The 19,798-nt window shown below is 39.9% G+C and overlaps 1 protein-coding gene across 1 annotated transcript in view; it reads left to right on the top strand.

Moving 5' to 3' along the window:
- The window catches only part of PAH (phenylalanine hydroxylase), an 80,054-nt gene extending 63,883 nt beyond the window's left edge, over positions 1-16,171 (top strand). The window contains exons 8-13 of the mRNA XM_077846115.1: positions 889-958; positions 6,420-6,476; positions 8,351-8,446; positions 8,908-9,041; positions 12,108-12,223; positions 14,346-16,171. Of these exons, the coding sequence (XP_077702241.1) occupies positions 889-958; positions 6,420-6,476; positions 8,351-8,446; positions 8,908-9,041; positions 12,108-12,223; positions 14,346-14,389 (517 nt within the window). The 3' untranslated portion in view covers positions 14,390-16,171. The remainder of the gene's footprint in view (positions 1-888; positions 959-6,419; positions 6,477-8,350; positions 8,447-8,907; positions 9,042-12,107; positions 12,224-14,345) is intronic.
- Positions 16,172-19,798: the final 3,627 nt, after the last annotated feature.

Here is a 19,798-nt window from a genome sequence, read left to right as displayed (position 1 = left end):
TTGGTGATTTGGGCATCTTGTGAACCACCCATTCAGATCCTCACTGGTCATGGGAATATGAGATAACATTCAAGCGCCAAAGGGATTGTAGGAGTCAGAACTATGATGTTCCAAATGTGAACAAGAACAAGTGGTGGCCAAACTATCTCAATACATCCAGAATATACATCTAGTTGATTCTCATCTTTTTATGTCTAGATGTGTCTTATCTCGAGGTAGAGAATGGCTGACCACTGTGCCCCTGACTTTGGGATTTAGCCATCTTCTTAATAAAATAGAACTTATGCATCTATACAAAACATTAGGATGCCCCAAATGTTTTTTTTCCTGTCCACAAGGTTTATAACTACAAATCAGAAAAGATCTCTTCCTAATGAACCTGGCACATAAAGTGTCAAATAAATGTAAATTTTCTTTGCTGACTGACTGTTGCCCCCTTCTAGAATAAGAAAAGAACAGCACTATTGTTTTAATTTAATTTTTATTTCTCATGAGTAATAATTAAGCAAGTTGCATCTGCCCAGGATGTCAATAACAAGATGAAGACTTGGGGTGGGAAGCGTTTGTGGTCCACAGTTTGCTCAGGTGTATGGGAGGAGGTCCATAGGAATATTGGCTCTTCTGTTCTGCACCCCACTGAGCGTGCACCTAAGACCCCTTGGTTGTTGTTCCCTGACTTGCCTCTTATTTTTATTTCCCCTTCTTCCTTTTCTTTTGTATGTTACCTCATCTGATCCCAAACTTTGTACACCACTATGAGTGGGAGTGAGATCATAAACTTAAACAGCGTACTTGCTTTCTACCTGCCCATTTCTCATGTAGAAAGACTGAGTCTGGCTTGGCTTATAACCCTAATTACTTCCAAGCTCTGTGCTTTATGTCTTTCAGTGACATCTGCCATGAGCTGTTGGGACACGTGCCCTTGTTTTCAGATCGTAGCTTTGCCCAGTTTTCCCAGGTAAGGAATGGATCATTTTGGCCTTTTAATTAATCATAGGATTGAGACCTGGATTGCTCAAATGAATTGAACCCATGGAGGGGCCCTTGTGTCCTGTGCAAGAGTGGAAACCAGATATAGTTTTGTGATCCCACTGGGATGGGCATATGGTCCCATGGAGGTTCTCAGTCCAGGGACCACAGCATGGGGTTGGTGAATCACTCATCCTCTGAATTACATATGTGCTGTTGAATTTGCTAATCTCACTTGTCCTACCAGGCTTAGTTTAAGAGCCTTTTCATCCATGAATGCCTGTTTGATCCCCACATGGAAGTAACTTTACCTTCTTCCAAGTTCCCCTGGCACCTTTCTTCTCCAATTTTGGGCCTTTCCACTTCCTACCTTGTCAGGCAGTCATTCTTATATGCTTCAATTAAAGAAGATAATTATTTGCTGAGAGTCCAATGCCAATAGCCTAACTCACAGCTGGCAAAAACTGATGAAATAGTTGTTTTTCTTCCTGTCCACAAAGTTTATAACTACAAATCAGAAAAGATCTCTTCCTAATGAACCTGGCACATAAAGTGCCAAATAAAGGTAAATTTTCTCTCTGACTGACTGTTGCCCACTTCTAGAATAAGAAAAGAACAGCACTACACTATTGTTTTAATTTAATTTTTATTTCTCATGGGGAATAATAAGCATGTTGCATCTGCCCAGGATGTCAATAACAAGATGAGGACTTGGGGTGGGACTCAACAAGATGACATTACCATCAAAGCAACAAGCTAGGCCTTGATTCATCTACCATAATAGTGAGCTTTTTACATGAGAGAAAGAATCCTAATAATTCCTTCAGGGCACTGAAAGGCTAAATCATGGTTGGGTAGCTGGGATTATGGGAAAATTGAATGATGCACCCACACATCACACCGTGCCACCAACCAGCTGTATAACCTGTGTGCCTCAGTCTCCACAAATGAGAATTAATACAAAGCTTTAACTATCAATCTTCTTCCTCATAGGGAAAGTTAAAAATCTGATGGAATGAGTCATAAGCAAATATTGGACCAAATATGAATTTCAGAGTAATGAGATTGTATGGGAATTTTATAAGCCATTTCCCTCAGCTAGAAGAAATAAATATTTTCATTGTTGATTAAAGAGACTACCACTTAATATCTGAAATAAGCAAAAAAAGATTAATTAACTAAATGCCTACTACGTAAGGGAGAATTGCACACAATCTCTCCAAACAAAGAAAACTTGCTTTTATGTGAGGTTTGGGGAACTGTGGTGTTCAGATATTGTTGGAGTTTTACAAGTGGAGTGCTTGGGGATTGGCTGAATTTTAACTCAGAAGTGTCACCATTGGGCTGAGGCTGTTGTTGACTGGCTGACTTGACTTTCAGAAGCATGGTTCCTGCTGTCAAGATGTCACTGATTGCTTGGAACAGCTTTAAAACTGGGATTTGTTCCTATGGTCAAAGAATAATTAGTCTTTTTCTTAGAGAATAGGAACTTTTTATTCTCACTACCAGGAGTTATTCTGCTCAGTCAGAGGCTAAGTGACAGTCCTCCGTAAGCCATTTCCATTTGGATGGGCCACCAGAGGAATGGACAATTATCTGAGTCAACAGATAGATGCTACTGGCCCAGTAGTGTCACATCCTTCCAACTTACACCTGGATGGTCCCAAGCAGGGTGTCGTTTTGAAAGTTCCCTGAGCACATTTTTTATGGACCTAAAAGGAGGACTTGCTTCCTACTAGAGTGCAAGATGGGATGGGGATGAAGCACAGGGAAGTCTTTAGACCCCTTATTTTAGGCAAGCTTTGGGCTCACAAAGCGTGGTGACCATGAGGGGCACCTGGGCAGCTCAACTGATTGTCTGCTTTCGGCTCAGGTCATGATACAAGGTCCTAGGATCAAATACTGCATTGGGCTCCCAGTGCTCAGTGGGGAGCCTGCTTCTCCCCCTCCTTCTGCTGCTCCCACTGCTTGTGCTCTCTCTCTCTCTTTCTCTCAGATAAATAAATAAAATCTTAAAAGAATTACTTTCTTAAACAAACAAAAAGAATGGTGACCATGAGAACAGAGCACTGTTTCAATGGCTTTTGTTAGACTCTGGTATGCCTGGACAGGATGGATGGAGCAGAGATGACAGGAGGGGCAAGAGAGGAGAGCCAGGTCATCTGAATTTAATTCACTTTAACTCAGCATTTTCTCAGCATGTAATATGGGCCAGGGTTTGGCCCAGAGAGGGATACAGAGATGAAGACCATGTGGCCTCTTGCTTCAAAGTAAGCCCAATTCTTTGTCCTTCTCTGTCTATACCAATTCCTTTGATTATCTCACTTAAACTCATGGTGTTAAATGTCCTCTCTATCCTGATGACAAACACATTTGTATCTTCAGCCCAGACTTCAGTCCCCAAACTCAAACTCATGTATCCAACCACCGACTCAATCTCTCCACTTGAATGTCTATTAGCCATCTGTGGTCATACTGTCCAAAACTGAATTCCTGATCTTCCTGTTAAAACCTTCTCCAACCACAGTCTTCTCTATGTTAGTTCATGGTAACTCCATCCTTTCAGTTGTTCAAAACAAAAGCACTTAGAGGACATGTTTTACTTCTTTCTCTCTCCAATACCTCTAACCAATCTTTCCGAAAGTTGTATGTGTTTTTCCTTCAAAATATGTATAGAATCGGACCATTGTCCATCAACATCCACTGTTACCAAACTGGTCTCAGCCACTATTGTTTCTCACTGTGGGACTGAGGGGGCCTCCTAACTGGTCTATATGCCTCTACTCTTGATCCTCTACACTGTCTTCTCACATAGCAGCCAGAGTAAATCTTGGATGACATAAATCAGATCTTGCCGCTTCTTTGCTCAAAACCTTGCAGTGGCTCCCATTTCACTGAGAGGAAAATCCTAAACCTTAAAATAGCCAAAAAAGATTCTATAGGACTAAACTCCAGATCCCTCTTTTTTTTCCCCTTTGAAAAAACTATTTACTTTTTTCCAAATAGTATTCCAAATATGTGTTTTACAGACAAAGGTCACTATGGTTCAAAAACATCCTATGGAAGAAAGTATCTTTATAGACATTGGGAAATAATTTTAATAAAGGAAAAAGTTCATATTTATCTAGATGTAGCTATGTTCCATAGGAAGATTTAAGCAACCAAAGTGCGAAGACAAAATCACAGTGGCTTTTCTTGCCACACAAAATATTGATAATCTTCCCTTATAGCATACTCTTTTTTTTTTATAGCATACTCTTAATTGTGAATTGAGACAAGTAATAGATGGCATATGACCTTTAGAAGTAGAGCTCCAACGGATAAGGGGACAGGAGAGTCAAGCATCAGAACGAATTCAACTGAAATACCAACTGGCTTTGACCCCAACCAAATTCAAAGTCCAGCTAGAGGCCCATTAGAGATAAACAGAAATTGTAGTATCACTTTTACATGGTTGTGCCACTTAACACTATTAAACCCAATCTATCTGGATCAAAGCTAAGCACACCCCCATCACTAGATCGGTCCTCGTCCTATCCCATGTTTATGAAGGCTCCACATTATAGCTTAGTTCATCTTGGGGGAAGAGGACCTTCCAAGTTCTCAGAAGAAGCCATCTTAAATCTCTGTCTGAACCGTCTTTTACCCTGCCCTCCCATCTCCCACCCTGAGGCAGGTCAGTCTCACCAAAGAGGTATGGCTTCTGTCATCATCTCATGGAAATTAGTTCTGAATAGCACTAGAGAAAGATCTGTGGGAGCAGCATTTGGTTTAAGACAAAGGAATGTGCCTACTCCAGCCCCTCCCAAATCAGAATGAATTCCATATTCTCCCTTCTACTGCTATAAAGATCTCCCATCTAAAAGCTCCCCCTCTTTCTCCTCAGGTCCCTCTTTGATAGAACCTACCACTCTCCCCACTCTTATTCTGTTCGACCCTTACTGGTCCCTTCCTGTTATTTGAACTTAATGACATTTCTCCTACTTAGAGAGCTGTTTTACTGGCTGTACATGTGATCTGTATGATGCTCTTCCCTCAGATGTCAGTAGAGCCAAAAACCTTGCTTCCATCAACTCTTTGGTCAAATATCATCTTCTCTATGATACTTGCTCTGAAATCTTTTTCAAATTTCAGTCCCTCCTCCCCCATTCTCCTGGCACTCCCACTCCCTCTGTCCCTTTCTTCTTTTGTTTCTTCTTTCCAAACAACTTATTTATCCTAATATACCTAATATGCTTATTATTTATTGTCTGCCTCCCCCCACTTAAATGTAAACACCATGAGTGAAGTCCAGGATCTTTATTGACTTCGTACACTGCCAACTACATAAAAGGCATTCAATAAGCATTTGGAATGAATCAATCAATGAATCATTTTTGAATGAATCAATCAATTATGTTCATTTGTATATATACACTCTGTCTGATACAAGGCAGGCTGGAGAAAATTTGTAAAAAGGACAAAGACAAAGAGACCACTAGGGGAATTCTATAATTGGAGCTGTAATGAGAAGTGGTCCATAGCATTTCATACTCTCCAGCTAGTATTTATCTGGAAGTATGTATGGCAAGCATTTGTCAGCAATTCTCCTGTGGTGTCTTCAAGATACATGATTAAGGCACTCATCTTGTATTCCAGGAATGTTCCTCTTGAGCTTTGGGAAAATAATCACTGAGCTGGAATCAAGGAATGGAGTTTTATTTATTTTTTTATTGGAGTTCAATTTGCCAACATATAGCATAATACCCAGTGCTCATCCCATCAAGTGCCCCCCTCAGTGCCCGTCACCCAGTCACCCCCACCCCCCGCCCACCTCCCCTTCCACTACCCCTAATTCGTTCCCCAGAGTTAGGAGTCTCTCATGTTCTGTCTCCCTTTCTGATATTTCCCACTCATTTTTTCTCCTTTCCCCTTTATTCCCTTCTACTATTTTTTTATATTCCCCAAATGAATGAGACCATATAACGTTTGTCCTTCTCCAATTGACTTATTTCACTCAGCATAATACCCTCCAGTTCCACGCACGTCGAAGCAAATGGTGGGTATTTGTCGTTTCTAATGGCTGAGCAATATTCCATTGCATACATATACCACATCTTCTTTATCCATTCATCTTTCAATGGAGACCGAGGCAAGGAATGGAGTTTTAGACACAACCTACTGTGTGACCTTCAGTGGGTCACCTCCCTTCTCTGTTGTTTATTGGTAAATACAAAAAAAAAAAAAAACAAGTGATGAAGTAAGGTTTTCTGCTCTGGAGATCTGTAATTCTATGATATGTGGCTAGGGAAGACTTAACAGAACAATCAGGGTCTCTCTGGGCCCTTCTGAAGACATCTAGTTACCCATCCCCTTCCTATTATGGTCAAGCAGAAGGTTGGAGCTGAAAGTGAAGTTTGAAGTTAGGAAGACCCAGCCATGCCAATGACTCTGTTTCTCTACAATTATAGGAAATTGGCCTTGCTTCTCTTGGTGCACCTGATGAGTATATTGAGAAACTCGCCACAGTAAGTCCTTTCTGCCCCTGGTGGATAGTGAGAATGCAATAGGCTATAGCACTCAGGTTTTCACAGCCTTGATCCTCCCTCTGAAAGCCAGGTCACTGGGGGGAAAATATCAGAATGTGCTGACTTACATTTACACAAGTGAAATGTATATATTTTCCTTAATGGTCTGAGTTTGAAATCAGCTGCATGCAAAGTTTACATGTAATTAAAAAAGTAACTTCAACACCAATAGGCTGTAATGATAGCCCTAGAGAACCTTCGGGCATAAAGTGTGTGTGGTGTGGGGTGTGGGGGGTGGGAATAGCCTGGATTCATGGCTGTGAAGAGGAAGTATTTACTCTCTATCTTTGTGCTGGAGCCAGCGTTGGGAATCTTTCCTTTATTAGACGGGTGGAAATGGAGGTGAGCTTTCCTCATCTTATCAAACACTTCCTTCTCCCCAGTGAATATGATGACTCTCATCCAGTGAAGCATGGCATCAGCTACTCTGCACAGGAAGGGGTTTTCTTTCTACAGACTCTTTTCCAACTTGAGTTCGTCCCTCCCCAGCATCTGAGCCATGTTTCCCATAATTTGCTCAGCCAAGAAGATGAAAATTAAAGCCTTGTAAGGGAACTAGGGAACACAAATTAATACAAATTTAAATTTATCATTAATATGTATCAGTTTAGAAGTTTATGAATTCGGTTTATCAGAAGGGCAAAAACTCCCAAAAGTTTCTCTCTCACTGACCAGTGCTCTGATACCCTGAGCAAGTGACTTCTGCTTCCTCATCTTTAAAAATGATTACATTAGTTTATGTTCTGGAAAAAGTATATCATAAGAGTCTGAAGAGTTAAGTGTGTGTGTGAACATGAATTTTTAAATATCAGATTCTATGTGAGAAGCAGCTTTTAAAGAAGTTGAAAAACTTAATATAAACGCTCACTTGTAGGAAGAAAATAAACTCAAAACTCATAGCATCATGTCACCTGCTGTGACAATGATAAGAGTAGTCATTGACAACCTAACTTCTCAAAAAATTATCCAAAAAAATTTTTTTCCTATTGATACACTGGGTTGGGAACAGTTCTAGGTTCTTGCTCTTTGATCTGCTGTGTAACTGGGTGCATGTTGCTTGACCTCTCTGGGCTGAAAACACATCATCTGTATGTGAGGTCAGGCTGACTAAGCTGAGAGGTTTCTCAGATTTAACATTATCTAGTGCAATAAACAGACTTAGCTAGTAACCCATCTCTAATTCTCCGAGACTATAACTGTCCCCAGCAGCTAATTGACCCCAAAGTTTCTCTTGGCCCTGGTCAGTAGGGTTATGCCTGGATTACAGAATCATCTTCCCCAGGCCAGGCATCTAGGATATGTTGGCCTGGGAGCTGTTTAAAGAAAAGGACTTGGTTATTCGAGGAGGATAAGTGCAGTTGTTGGCAGTACATCAGAAACCCCCCAAGTTTTAGCATGGATGGCAGGATGCCCTCAATGATTTTATCACTAAATAGTGATCTCCTACCTCCCATGACTGAATTTTATGGGATTGCACGGTAAGTCTGACCAACTAAAGGGGACATCTCATTTTAGTTAATGCCACAGAGAAGAAAGCAAAAGGGGTTGAGGAGTTCCTGTCATATAGGGTTACCCATTGGGATATCTTCTTGAGGAGTTCTCGATACTTCTTCTCTGCTTCCTATTACATCTTACATTCAGCCAACTCTGGATTCAACCAGTGACTGGGCAGAGTAAGACATAGGACATGGAGAAGTGACCCCAGGTCACAGTGATTCAGAGAATAGAGCTGGGCAGTGCCTGTCCTTAGCCTTGAGGCATCTGCTACCCTTCCCTTCCTTGGAGTGTGCTCTCAACTTCACTTTCCATTCCAGATTTACTGGTTTACTGTGGAATTTGGCCTCTGCAAACAAGGAGACTCCATAAAAGCATATGGTGCTGGACTCCTATCATCTTTTGGTGAATTACAGGTATGACCCCATTTATACCCATTTTGAGATTCAACCCAGGGGTTAATCCTCAAGTGATTGGTATCTTAGCAGCTATGATTTGTTCATGACTTTGGGTGTTAGATGTAGAAATTGAGCTGCAAGTCTACGAGTCTACAAAGCAGAAGGGCTTCCTGACCCCCAAAAGGCTGAGCTCTGCATACAGATGTATGCAAATACATATGGTTGGCCCTCACATCTCTACTGATCACCTCACACGAAAATGGCTAGAGGGATTTACTCCCTTCTATCTGGACTGTAGACTTTAGATGGGCCATGAAGGGTAGGATCTAGTATAGGGAAATTTAGTTTACTGAATTTGGGTTGGGGTGTGGAAAGATTAGCGACAAGATGGAAGAAGGTATACAAATAGCCTATGGAGAGGTAGCAGAAACACTTGACCCTGATTTAACTGTGAAAACTTTGCACTTGCTGCCCTGCAGTACTGCTTGTCTGACAAGCCAAAGCTTCTCCCCCTGGAGCTGGAGAAGACAGCCATCCAGGAGTACACTGTCACAGAGTTCCAGCCCCTGTATTACGTGGCTGAGAGTTTTAATGATGCAAAGGAGAAAGTAAGGTGAGGTGGTGACCCAGATGGGGTCAGAAGCTCTTGGGGCCTCTGGATCTGGTCTCGTGCTTCTGTGGGTGGTTGTCCAGGAGAATGGACTCCAATGCTCATAACAATGGTGTGCAGCAGGCAGAGCTTCCCAACCCTTGTCCCTTTCAATTCTCTGTTTGGGAGGGGTTCTTTAATAGGACCCCATATCACAGATTATTGTCTGGACATATTGACCCCTGCAGACAACCCTGCCACTGGATCTATGCTTTAGTCCAGCTGCCAAGTCCAGGCACTGAACTCTCCTGTGTACACAGTAGCCACAGAAGGCCCCCAACAACTCATTCCTAGGAATCTTCTAACCTGGGGGAATCCCTAGTTCTCTTTATTCTCCTGCATCATTCACCACGCCAACTCCTTCAAATCTTCACCCCCATGTAACCTTCTCTGTGTGTCTTTCTCTAACCAATTTGTTTAAAACCCCTACCCAGTCCCACCCCATACTCCTTACCCACTTCTGCAATTTATTTTTCTCCTTAGTACCTGCTAATGCTGAATATAGTATATGACTTAAGCTCCATTTGTGTAGGAATTTTTGTCCTTTCTCTTTTCCTGTTTTTTTCCCAGTCTGTTTTTTGCCCAATATATAGTGAGCATGCAATAAGCAATAGGCAAATCATCAGTCTCAGAGGCAATTCAACAAAAGGCTTATGGAGATGGAAAGGTAGCAGGACTCCCATTCTCAGCCCTCTGAGCTGAGAGGGCTCAGCATATATATATATATATATATATATATATATATATATATATATATACACATATATTTTTATATATATATACATATATATATATGTTTCTGCAACCCCATGAAGTTGGGTGTGCCAGCTTCCACTGCACTGTGCTTTGGTGATGGAGTGTAAAAGCTGGCCCACAGGTCCACATGGTTGGGCCTACGATGACTCTCTCGTATCTCTCCAGGGCCTTCAAGTTCTCTTAGTTACTCATTTCTAGTTAATTCCTGAATATCCACCCCTTACTGGGAGCCTAACGTTCCTCTAATCCTAATGATTCCTCCCTGCCATTCCTGGGACCCTTTTATGGTTATAGGTTTCAATGGATTTTTCCATTACCCCATCTGGGTAATAATAAGAAGGAGGAAGAGGAGAAGCAAGTTAAATATCCAACACCTAGTTATGCACCAAACATTGTTCTAAATGCTTTTCATGTACTGATTCATTTAATCTTCAGATAAGACTATGAAGTTTGCAGGTGGGGTGCAGAAGTGTAGAAGGGATAGGAGACTCACCCAGGGTCATACAGCTAGTAAGTGGTTGACCCAGGGTTTAGACCAAGGCAGTGGAGCTTAGAGCCAGAACCCATAACCACTCAAATGGGCCCTCCTGATGATGACTTTCTAACCTGGGAAGTGATCAGTCCCAGACCATCAGGGAAGAGCTTGCAGAACCTGGACTTTTGGGCCTTTGAAATCCCACCTGCTATGTCAGTGCCCACAGCCCAGAGGAGACACCCACAAAAACTCCATCCTACTGAGAGTGACTCACAGAGTCAAAGGGAATGCTGGAAAACAGGGTTCAGAAAAGGAAGTGATTCTCTCAGAATCTCCCACCTAAGAGAAACCAGCTTCAGGCATTTTCAGTTTCAAGATTCAAGTTCTAAGCATAAAGAAACAATGCTGGGTGTGGTCACGTGCCCACTGCCTGGCTAGAGGAAGAGTGGACCCTGAGACAGACTGCCTAGCCAAAGCACTTCTAGTGGCATAGATGCAGATTGCCTGAAACAAAGATGAGGTGAACTATGGGAATAAGAGGGAAGAAATGCAGAGTGGGCCAAATCACAGACATGCATTATATGCTTCATGTCACCAGCAGGGTTGAGGAAGCTCTTATCAGAGGAGGAGAGTTGGAGAGACATAGTTAATCATTTGTTCTTCATGAATCCCTAGTAACTAGTGAAAGAGAGCAGCTAACACTCATGTAGCACGTACTCTATTCTATAATAGCACTTGCTACGACCATCTCAGGTAGTACTGCTCTTGCTCCAGTTTTATAGAGGAAGGACACTGAGGTGCAGCCTGCAAGGGCTGTCATTGGCAGAGGTGAGTTTGAGCCCAGAGCCTGGCTCTGGAACTTGGGTTTCCAGCCACTATGATCTACCATTCTTGCCAAACTTGGGGAGCCCACTAGTTTCCCTTAGAATTATCTTCTCAGTATGGCAGCTTCAACACTCAACAGAAGCCAACTTAGAAATATCATTTGTGATGTTCTTGCAGTTTATAGGCTATGTGGGGACATCTTATTAATTACATTGCTTGATGTCCCTCATAAGGCTCTCCTGGTACATTCCTCCCAGACCCAGAAATGCATCAAGAAGGCAAAGAAGTGAAGAGCACAGACCAGAGTCAGACTACCTGAGTGTCTTCTGAGCTGCACGATTTATTGCCAGTATGACCTTGGTAGTCATTGAACCTCCCCAAACCTCAGTTTTCTCATCAGTAAAATAGAGATAGTAGTAGTATCTTCCTTCTAAGGGTTTTATGAAGATTAAATCAGGGATGATAGTTGTAAAGAGCATAGAACAATTAGGACTTCACATAGCATTTAGTACAGGAGAGGCATGCAGATCATGTTAAATTTCATTAATAACATAGTGTTTTCTTCCATTCTTGAGAGCTATGTTTCCCTCCTTGGATTGATTTCCGAGCCTCTCATAGCTTACTTATTTCTATAGCATTCTTTGGATAGATTTATTTGTTCTTTTGATTTTCTTTAATGGTAAGAATTTTGGCCTTAATGTATTCTGTGCTTTTATTATAAGCTTTCTCTGCCCTTTTGGAGATTGGTAACTAAATAAGCATGTGCCTATGTGTGTTTGTAAATACACTGAGACACATATGCAGCACACAGAGGCTGCCCAAGGGGATCTCACTAGAACTCCATTTCACCTCTCAGCCTGGTTTCTAAAGCCCCTGTTCTAGTGAGATTTAAGTAAAATGCCACTGAGAAATCTTTTAGGATTTTTTTTCCCCTGAATTGTGCCCTTTACTGAGCTCTGTGGATTTGGTTTCAGGAATTTTGCTGCTACCATCCCACGGCCTTTCTCAGTTCGTTATGACCCATACACTCAAAGAATTGAGGTCTTGGACAATACGCAGCAACTTAAAATTTTGGCCGACTCCATCAACAGTAAGTAACTTACACCCCAGGAGGCCACTCTCTTTACCAGAAATAAAGTTGTATTTCCTAACCCTCACCATAGGAACAATAAGAAATTAATCATAAATTTCACCATAAGAAATTTATTAAATATTGAATGAGGGAGAAAAGCATCTCCAGGTAAGCCATTTGTTTGTCGAGGGAGGAAAACCTTGGGATAAAGGCCAGAATTGCTTTGAGTATCTTTTCTTCTTTAACTTTCCTAGATTCCACCCTATGTCCTACCACTGTATCAGCCTTCCACTGTGGCAGGTCACTACCATGTTCCTCTTTCTCCTTTGCCTACACTATGTTTCCTCTAAGCGTACAATGGGTATTGCTGTGCCTGGAATTTCAGCCCTTATTAGGCAGGTTCTAGGTATTTTATTGGCCATCTATTAGCTCATCCATGGGCCTTCCACTCTTCCAGGACAATGAGGATAGTATAATAGTTGCTCATAAAAAACAACAGTGTTAAATTGTTCTTCATTGGATTCTCCTTCTAGTGCTTCAAACTCCCCTCCAGCAGCACTGACCAGCTTTTACTTCCCATACTGCCTCCTGGCTTCTGGCCATTGTTCATGTAGTTCTTTATGTTTATTTATTTATTCATTCATTTTTATTTAAATTCAATTAGCCAAAAAATTCTTTATGTTTAAAATACTCTCATCCCTATTCTCGTTTAGATGTCCCCAATTCCAGTTCATCTTTTAAGTCTTTGGAGGTATCTCTTCTGTAAGAAGACTAGTTTGGGTGTCCCTCCTCTGTCTTGGCAATCTCACAGATCCCTCACTCAGAGCACATATCACTATATTGTTTTATAATTATGTATTTGTCTGACTCTCCAACAAGACCTGAGTAGAAGACTAGGTTGGGTTCACTGTCAAATCTCTGGTAACCAGCCCTAGTCCTAAAAAAAGTATATTAGGTCCTCATGCGTTATTAAATGGATGAATGAAACCACTGAGGGAACGAGCAGCCTAAAGGGAGGAATTCTAGGCCAAGTGGAGTTTCCTACCTTATGTAACACTAACAAAGGCCAAAAAAAGGCAGATGGGCTTGAAGTATCCCTCTAGGACCCCAATGATGTTTCCTGTGGCCACTTCCAGTAGTAGTAGAACCATCCCTGGCCATTCTAGTCATTCCCTATTAGGTATAGCCCCCTGTGATCAGACAGTTTGAAGAAGTCCAAGGCTTTTTCATCACCACCTCATAGACCCCATTTTGGACTCTCAGCTGGAATAGATATGTTCACCTGAGGAGGCCAGCCAACTGTTCTAGGGGCTGGAATGTAAGATAGAGGGGTCAGTCCATAGCTGCTTTGTCTCTCTTTCTTATTTACCCTGAAAAGTTAAAAGTAACTCCAAAGGCTATTGTTTCTTAGAGAATTTTCAAATCATAGAATAGCACATTTAGGAATTAAAGGGTCCTTAGTGACCTTATGTAAGACCCTATTACCTTTCTATACTTCTGTTCCCTCAGGATCTAGGAGAAAGCAAGGCCTGTCCATCTCAGGGCCCCTTACACTTCTTTGAAGTGTCTTTATTCCTGTGGCTTGTTGGCATGTGAATATGGCATGAATAGGAGCAGCTCCATCTTAGTCCAGTAGTCTAGCAATCTAGGCTGAGTTATCTATGGAGATCATGCATTCTCAAACCTAGTATATATCAGAATCAGTTGGAGAGCCAGTTAAAAATAAACAGTGCTGATTCATAGTCTCAGATTAAATTTACTAAATTGTGGTAATTTGTATGAGTTTGTATTTGTAATAAGGTCCTAGGTGCTTCTGACACAGGAGGTTCATATGAACCACACTTTCATGTTTCATGGCTTAGGTCCTTGTAAGTACCTATAGATGGTACTGTAAAAGAAAAAGAGAGAAAACAGTTAACTCCTTCCAGGAAAGAAGGAGCTAATTACATTAAAGTTTGTAAATCCCTATGCTGTAACTGCCCAAATCCTGTCTCCATAACTAATTTGTAAGCTCCTTGAAGGTTGGGGTGGTACTCCGCGTATTCTTATATCCCACTGATTCCCTAATGTGTTACACATTGTAGAAATTTAAAGCATGTTTTATCATGATGTGAGTGGCCCATTGTTTTTTTCTTTGTAGGTGAAGTTGGAATCCTTTGTAGTGCCCTCCAGAAAATAAAGTGAAACCCATGGACAAAACCTGTCAACTGAGAATCTGTTCATGGAAATCCAACTACTTTCATTTCATCTGAAAAAGTTTGAAAAGCAAACCTTAATTTGAATTGACAGCCTTTAATCCTTTTTGGAACAAGATGGAGGATGAACAAATCAAAATAACTTGAAATGACAGCATATTAATGCATACCCAAAAGCATAATCTTTTGGGGTCATTTTTGATTTAAAGATGATAATCCTATACTCTCAATTCAGTTAAAATCAATAATCTGTCACAGTTCATCAAAGTTAATTAAAATTGGGACCTGAAAAAAAATTGGGACCTGATTTGCTCAAGCTTCATATATGCTTTTGTTACTTGCCATAGAAAATTCCTGAAGGAATATATATCACTCAATGTAAAACACAAGCCTGTCATTAGAATTGAATTTGTTGATTTAATGTAAATCTTAACCTACAAAAGTCATTTTCTATTTCAGTAAACTAAGATTCTAGTTATTGCTGTGCCTTACCCATGTAGATTTCCTTTAATTCATGAGCCCATTAAAATAGTTATAAAAATCGAAGTTCATAGCATAATATGAAAGCATTTCTGTATAGTTTATTGGACTCATAGATACTGTTGTAGAAGGTAATAGAACTTCTCACCTGACTCTCACAACTTTCAATATCATTTTCCAATTAATTGTTATCTGGTTTGGAGATATTTTGCAGACATGTGTGATGCAACAGATGCTAACCGAAGGCTTAACTGAGAGATATTCCATAATACTCATTGAAATAATAAAGGAATACATTATTAAAAAGCAAATCCTCAAACAAAAGTGAGAATTTTAGTTATGTTTAAAAAAAGACAAGTGGTTAGAAAATTTTGCAGTTTCAAATGTTTCTTAGAAGGAAATATTCATCTCCATTGCCTGAGAAATACTTTAACTGGATAATCTTGTGACATGAAAAAATGATCAGCCTCAGATTTCCAATCCATCACAGGTCACTGTGATAACCTAAGTTATGTCTGGATGGTCAACAGACTGATTTCTGTTGGCATATGTTTTACTGAGAAACAGCAGGGAGAATAGTAGCATCTTTAAAGCTATGCTGAAATTTTCATGCCACTTTAACACTTTATTTTGGAAATAGTTAAATCTTAAAGGATTTGCATAGTACTTCTTCACATGTGATTCTCAGACCAGCTATATCATCATCAACAATAAATCCTGGGCACATCCCAGTTCTATCCAACTAGAATATCTGGGGATGGAGCACTAAGATCTGTATTTTTAAGTATCCCAGATGGTTTTTTTTTTTTTAATTATGGCCAGCCAAGTCCATTTGGTACATTACATTTGAGAAAACTTGACTTCTGGTGGCCAGTTCTGCCAATTGCTGATTATGTCGCCTTGCAAAATTTACTTTGGATCTCGGTTTTACTTGAGCAATGAAGGAGCTTAACTGGATAAATCAAGTTTTCTTACAGTCTTGGAATACAATTCAAATGCTGACATATGTCTTTAAACAGATGTCCCTGATCCACTAACAGTGGGTAATAATACCAGCCCAAATATCCTACCTGGGTGGAAAGAGCAATTTGGTCTGATGTATCTGAGATCTCATTGTTTGAAGTTGGGTTTTCACCCCTGTGTTTATTTCCTCATGCCTCTGTAGAACCCACCGACAAATGTTTATTCTAGAAGTGGTAATGTTGTTTTTTCTGGTTTCTTTAGACCCCAAACACTCTGCAAAGGGACTATTTTGATAAATATCTCTGTACAATAAACATATATCAGAGAACCTCTTGATTTTGGAACTAAAATATTTTATAGTATTTTAGACTAGATATCTTATTTTGTAGTGATTTTTAGTCTTACTGAAAATAATTTAATGTGTTTTAAGATAAAACTTAGGTTTAGTTTGCAATTTTGCAGAAAGAATTACATACTGAATAGAAGATAGTCTTTGATTTTTTTAGTAATGTGTTACCTAGTACTTAGCTCTTTTTATCTGGATATATAAACCCAACCAACAGCAAAGGATTCAATATATTTTCATGTGTCAGTATTATCATCTGTTTAATATTTAGTAAATGAGCTCTTTTTAAAGAAACAATAGTAATGCTTTACTGATAGTTATCCTATTGTGTCCAAAAAGGAGAAATACATGTAAGAACATTCAAATTTTTAGTACTAGTGTTCAATAAGTTTCTAAAAGGATGAATTTAAATTTCAATTCTAGGTTCCTAAGTTATATGACTTAACTGTGTATCAAAAAATCTACACTAAAATGTCAACTTCATAATATCATGAATCTTGCCTGTCTTCATCTCTAAAAGCCTTAGCATGTATTACATAGTAGGTGCTTAATAATCTTTAAAAAAATTTCTGAGTGAGGCAAATCATAGATGGTGTAGTGAAGATTATCTCACAAATAGGCTATTTTGCAAGAAAAAGTTGAGAAATAACTAAATTTGCAATTTTTCCCTTTTAAATGCTGTAGGACATTTTGCATCTTAATCTAATTTATGGTCTAAAAAAGATACTGTGCTTTTAGACTAGATTATGGCTAGGTGGTTTGTATATATACTGCTTCAACAATAACTGGCATATGAAAGTTCTTAATAAATGTTTATTAATTAATATAGGAAGCAAAATTGCATAGATGAAATGTTTTGGTTACTCAGTGGGGCTGACATGGTCAAAAGCAATGACTGACTTGCCTAATGATTGCAAAAAATTACAAAGGAAAAAATAAGAAAGGGTATAAAAATGGACTCAGCAAAAGAAAGAGAAAAGAAAATGATCAAAGCTTCTTTCCAGTGGAATGTGTACCCACCCCACTCCCACCACATACACAAAATCCCTGCCTTTTAATAGCTTTCCTGTGTAGTTTCTTTATATGTGCTGCCGAAACAAGCACATTCTTGCGTAGTTTCAAAAACTATAAACAAGTAGATTTGATATATACTAGTAATGGTTATCATAGTTTCTGTGCTGTGAATTTTCTCATTTGTAATCTCACATTCAACTCTTGTAGCTCCAAGATACAATTTACCATCTCACGTGTAGTAAGCTTGAAGAATAAGCTCAGAGTGATAAGTAATTGCAGAGAATGTTAAATCTAGCCGTCCAGTGTGCATGTGTGCACTTGAACTTCAGCCTTTATTTTTTTTCTCAGATAATTTTTTTGGAGATAAGTGACACCCAAAGAAAGTAAATACATCAGTATCCTTTATTGAGTTTATTAAAATTGGTGCATACTTTGGATGTCTATGATTTACTCTTCCTAGAAGTAAATTTGGAATATCTACTTTAAAAGAAATAGTTAGTCCTCCCTGAGCTTTCTTCATTCCTAAAGCTTCTCAAAGAAATATCAGCTGCTCCTGTCCTTTTCAGCGATCACATTTTATTCTGCAAATGGAAAGGTTTGTGGCAAAAGGCCAATTTCCACTATTCTTTGTGAGTGGGGGTGGGGAGTAGAGTTTGGGCTTAGAAAAGAGGGATTAGGAATGCATCTTCTTTAGTCTTTGAGTTTTTCCCTTATGTCTCTAAAGTGTGGGCTTTAAGTTTCTTTGAGAAGTTACTCATCCCATCACACACACACACACACACACACACACACACACACACACACACTATCCCTTTGACCTCTAAGAAGACACAAGATGATTTGGAACTGAGTTGAGGACTCTGCCAATACAGGCATAGAGTGGCTGGTCCTTTCCATAAGCCTTTACCTACCCTGTTTGTGGGATAATGTATTTCAAAGCCATTCTTTGGAAAGTCTTTGGAGATTGGCACCACCCAGAAGTGGAGAATCAGCCTGGAGCCACAGCATTACTTGGAAAAGGTAACTGTTGGACTATGAAGGCTTTCTAGCTCCCCCAGGGTCCTAATTACTACTCTTCTCTGCCACCATCCCTAAGGCTGTGGTGCCTGGTGAGTTCCATTTCCTTGGCCTAACAAAACGTCAAATTTTGGAGGAGGAAAGGAGACAAAAGAACCTTTCCAAAACTTTCCGTTCCCGGAATGTCCTTGGGAAAGTCGGACAGACAAGAGGCTCTACGCTAAGTCCCTCTTGGAGAAAAAAATGTTTCCCAGAACAGAGGGTAGTCTGGGATTAGAAAATAGTCATTTTATGACACGATGTGCTTCCTAAGAGAGCATGCTGGGGGCTGGAGGGGAGAGGACAAGAGTATCCCGGCCTTCCAGAGCAGAGCTCCTCAGCACCGCGGACAGCACCCATGCCAGTGAGGTGCCCTAGGTGTGGAAGGGAGTGGGGCAAGGGAGCCCCAAAGCCTGTCCTCTTATGGAACAAAGGTCGGGATAGGCTAAGGGCCGTGACGAAGTTAATACAGAGGCCAGGAAACATGACTCTGATTGTTGTCTCTGCTCACCGTAGATTTGACATTTTGGCTGAGTAACGGAAAGACAACAGACAAGTGTGACATTTATTCCCTCGGTGGTAATGACCATTTTTTGTGCTTTATACAGAGTAAATACAGGTCTTTCTTTCTTTCTTTCTTTCTTTCTTTCTTTCTTTCTTTCTTTCTTTTTCTTTTTCTTTTTCTTTCTTTTGTGGTGCACTCCCACATTATACTGTTTGAAATGGGAGGATGGAACATTTCTCTGTAGCACTGCTCTGGCAATCCTGATTCAAATGCCAGTTTTTCCATCAAGCTGAACCTCGTTGGGCAGACTCTTACTCTCCCTGAGTCACATTTCGTCATCTGTAATATAGGGAGGATGCATGTCTACCTCACAAGATTGTCACAAAGAGCAAAAAACATATCACATATATAGAAGCCTCTCAGTCGCTTTCAGCAGCATCTAGCAATTTCAAATGTATATTATTCTGTTATAAAGCACAAAAGACCTCCCTTTAGAATTGATTATTAATTTTTTGGTAGTCTTGCTCCAGCAATAAGATCTCAGTTGGTTCCTCTTTCAAGAAAGAAAAAAGAAAGGAAAGAAAGAAAGAAAAGGAAAGAAAGAAAGAAAGAAAGAAAGAAAGAAAGAAAGAAAGAAAGAAAGAAAAGGACAGTTATTGGAGTGCCCTACATAAAGACTCTCTGGCTTCCACTTGAGAAATGAATTTAAAGCAGAATTTAAACCTTTCAACACAGTTCAAATCTATATGTACATATAAATTAATATTGTGAGCAGGAAAATAAGAAATCTGTATCAACTTGAAGCTAAAATTGTATCATGAACAGGACAACTTTGGAGATTGAAATGGAAATGTTTGAAGCTAAAGGTAATAGAACTTTACTTTCTACCTTTTCTGACATTTTCATGCCATTAGGCATTTCTCTTCATCCGGAGCTATATCATTACCAATGCAGTTTTACATCACAACGTTCAAAAAACTAGCATTTGCTCTGTTGCTAAGGACAGCATTTCTCAACTGAGAATATCATGTTGT

This window comes from Canis aureus, chromosome 13, assembly GCF_053574225.1.
Source record: "Canis aureus isolate CA01 chromosome 13, VMU_Caureus_v.1.0, whole genome shotgun sequence".
Lineage (NCBI taxonomy): Eukaryota > Metazoa > Chordata > Mammalia > Carnivora > Canidae > Canis > Canis aureus.
This window is presented reverse-complemented; position numbering and strand designations above follow the sequence as displayed.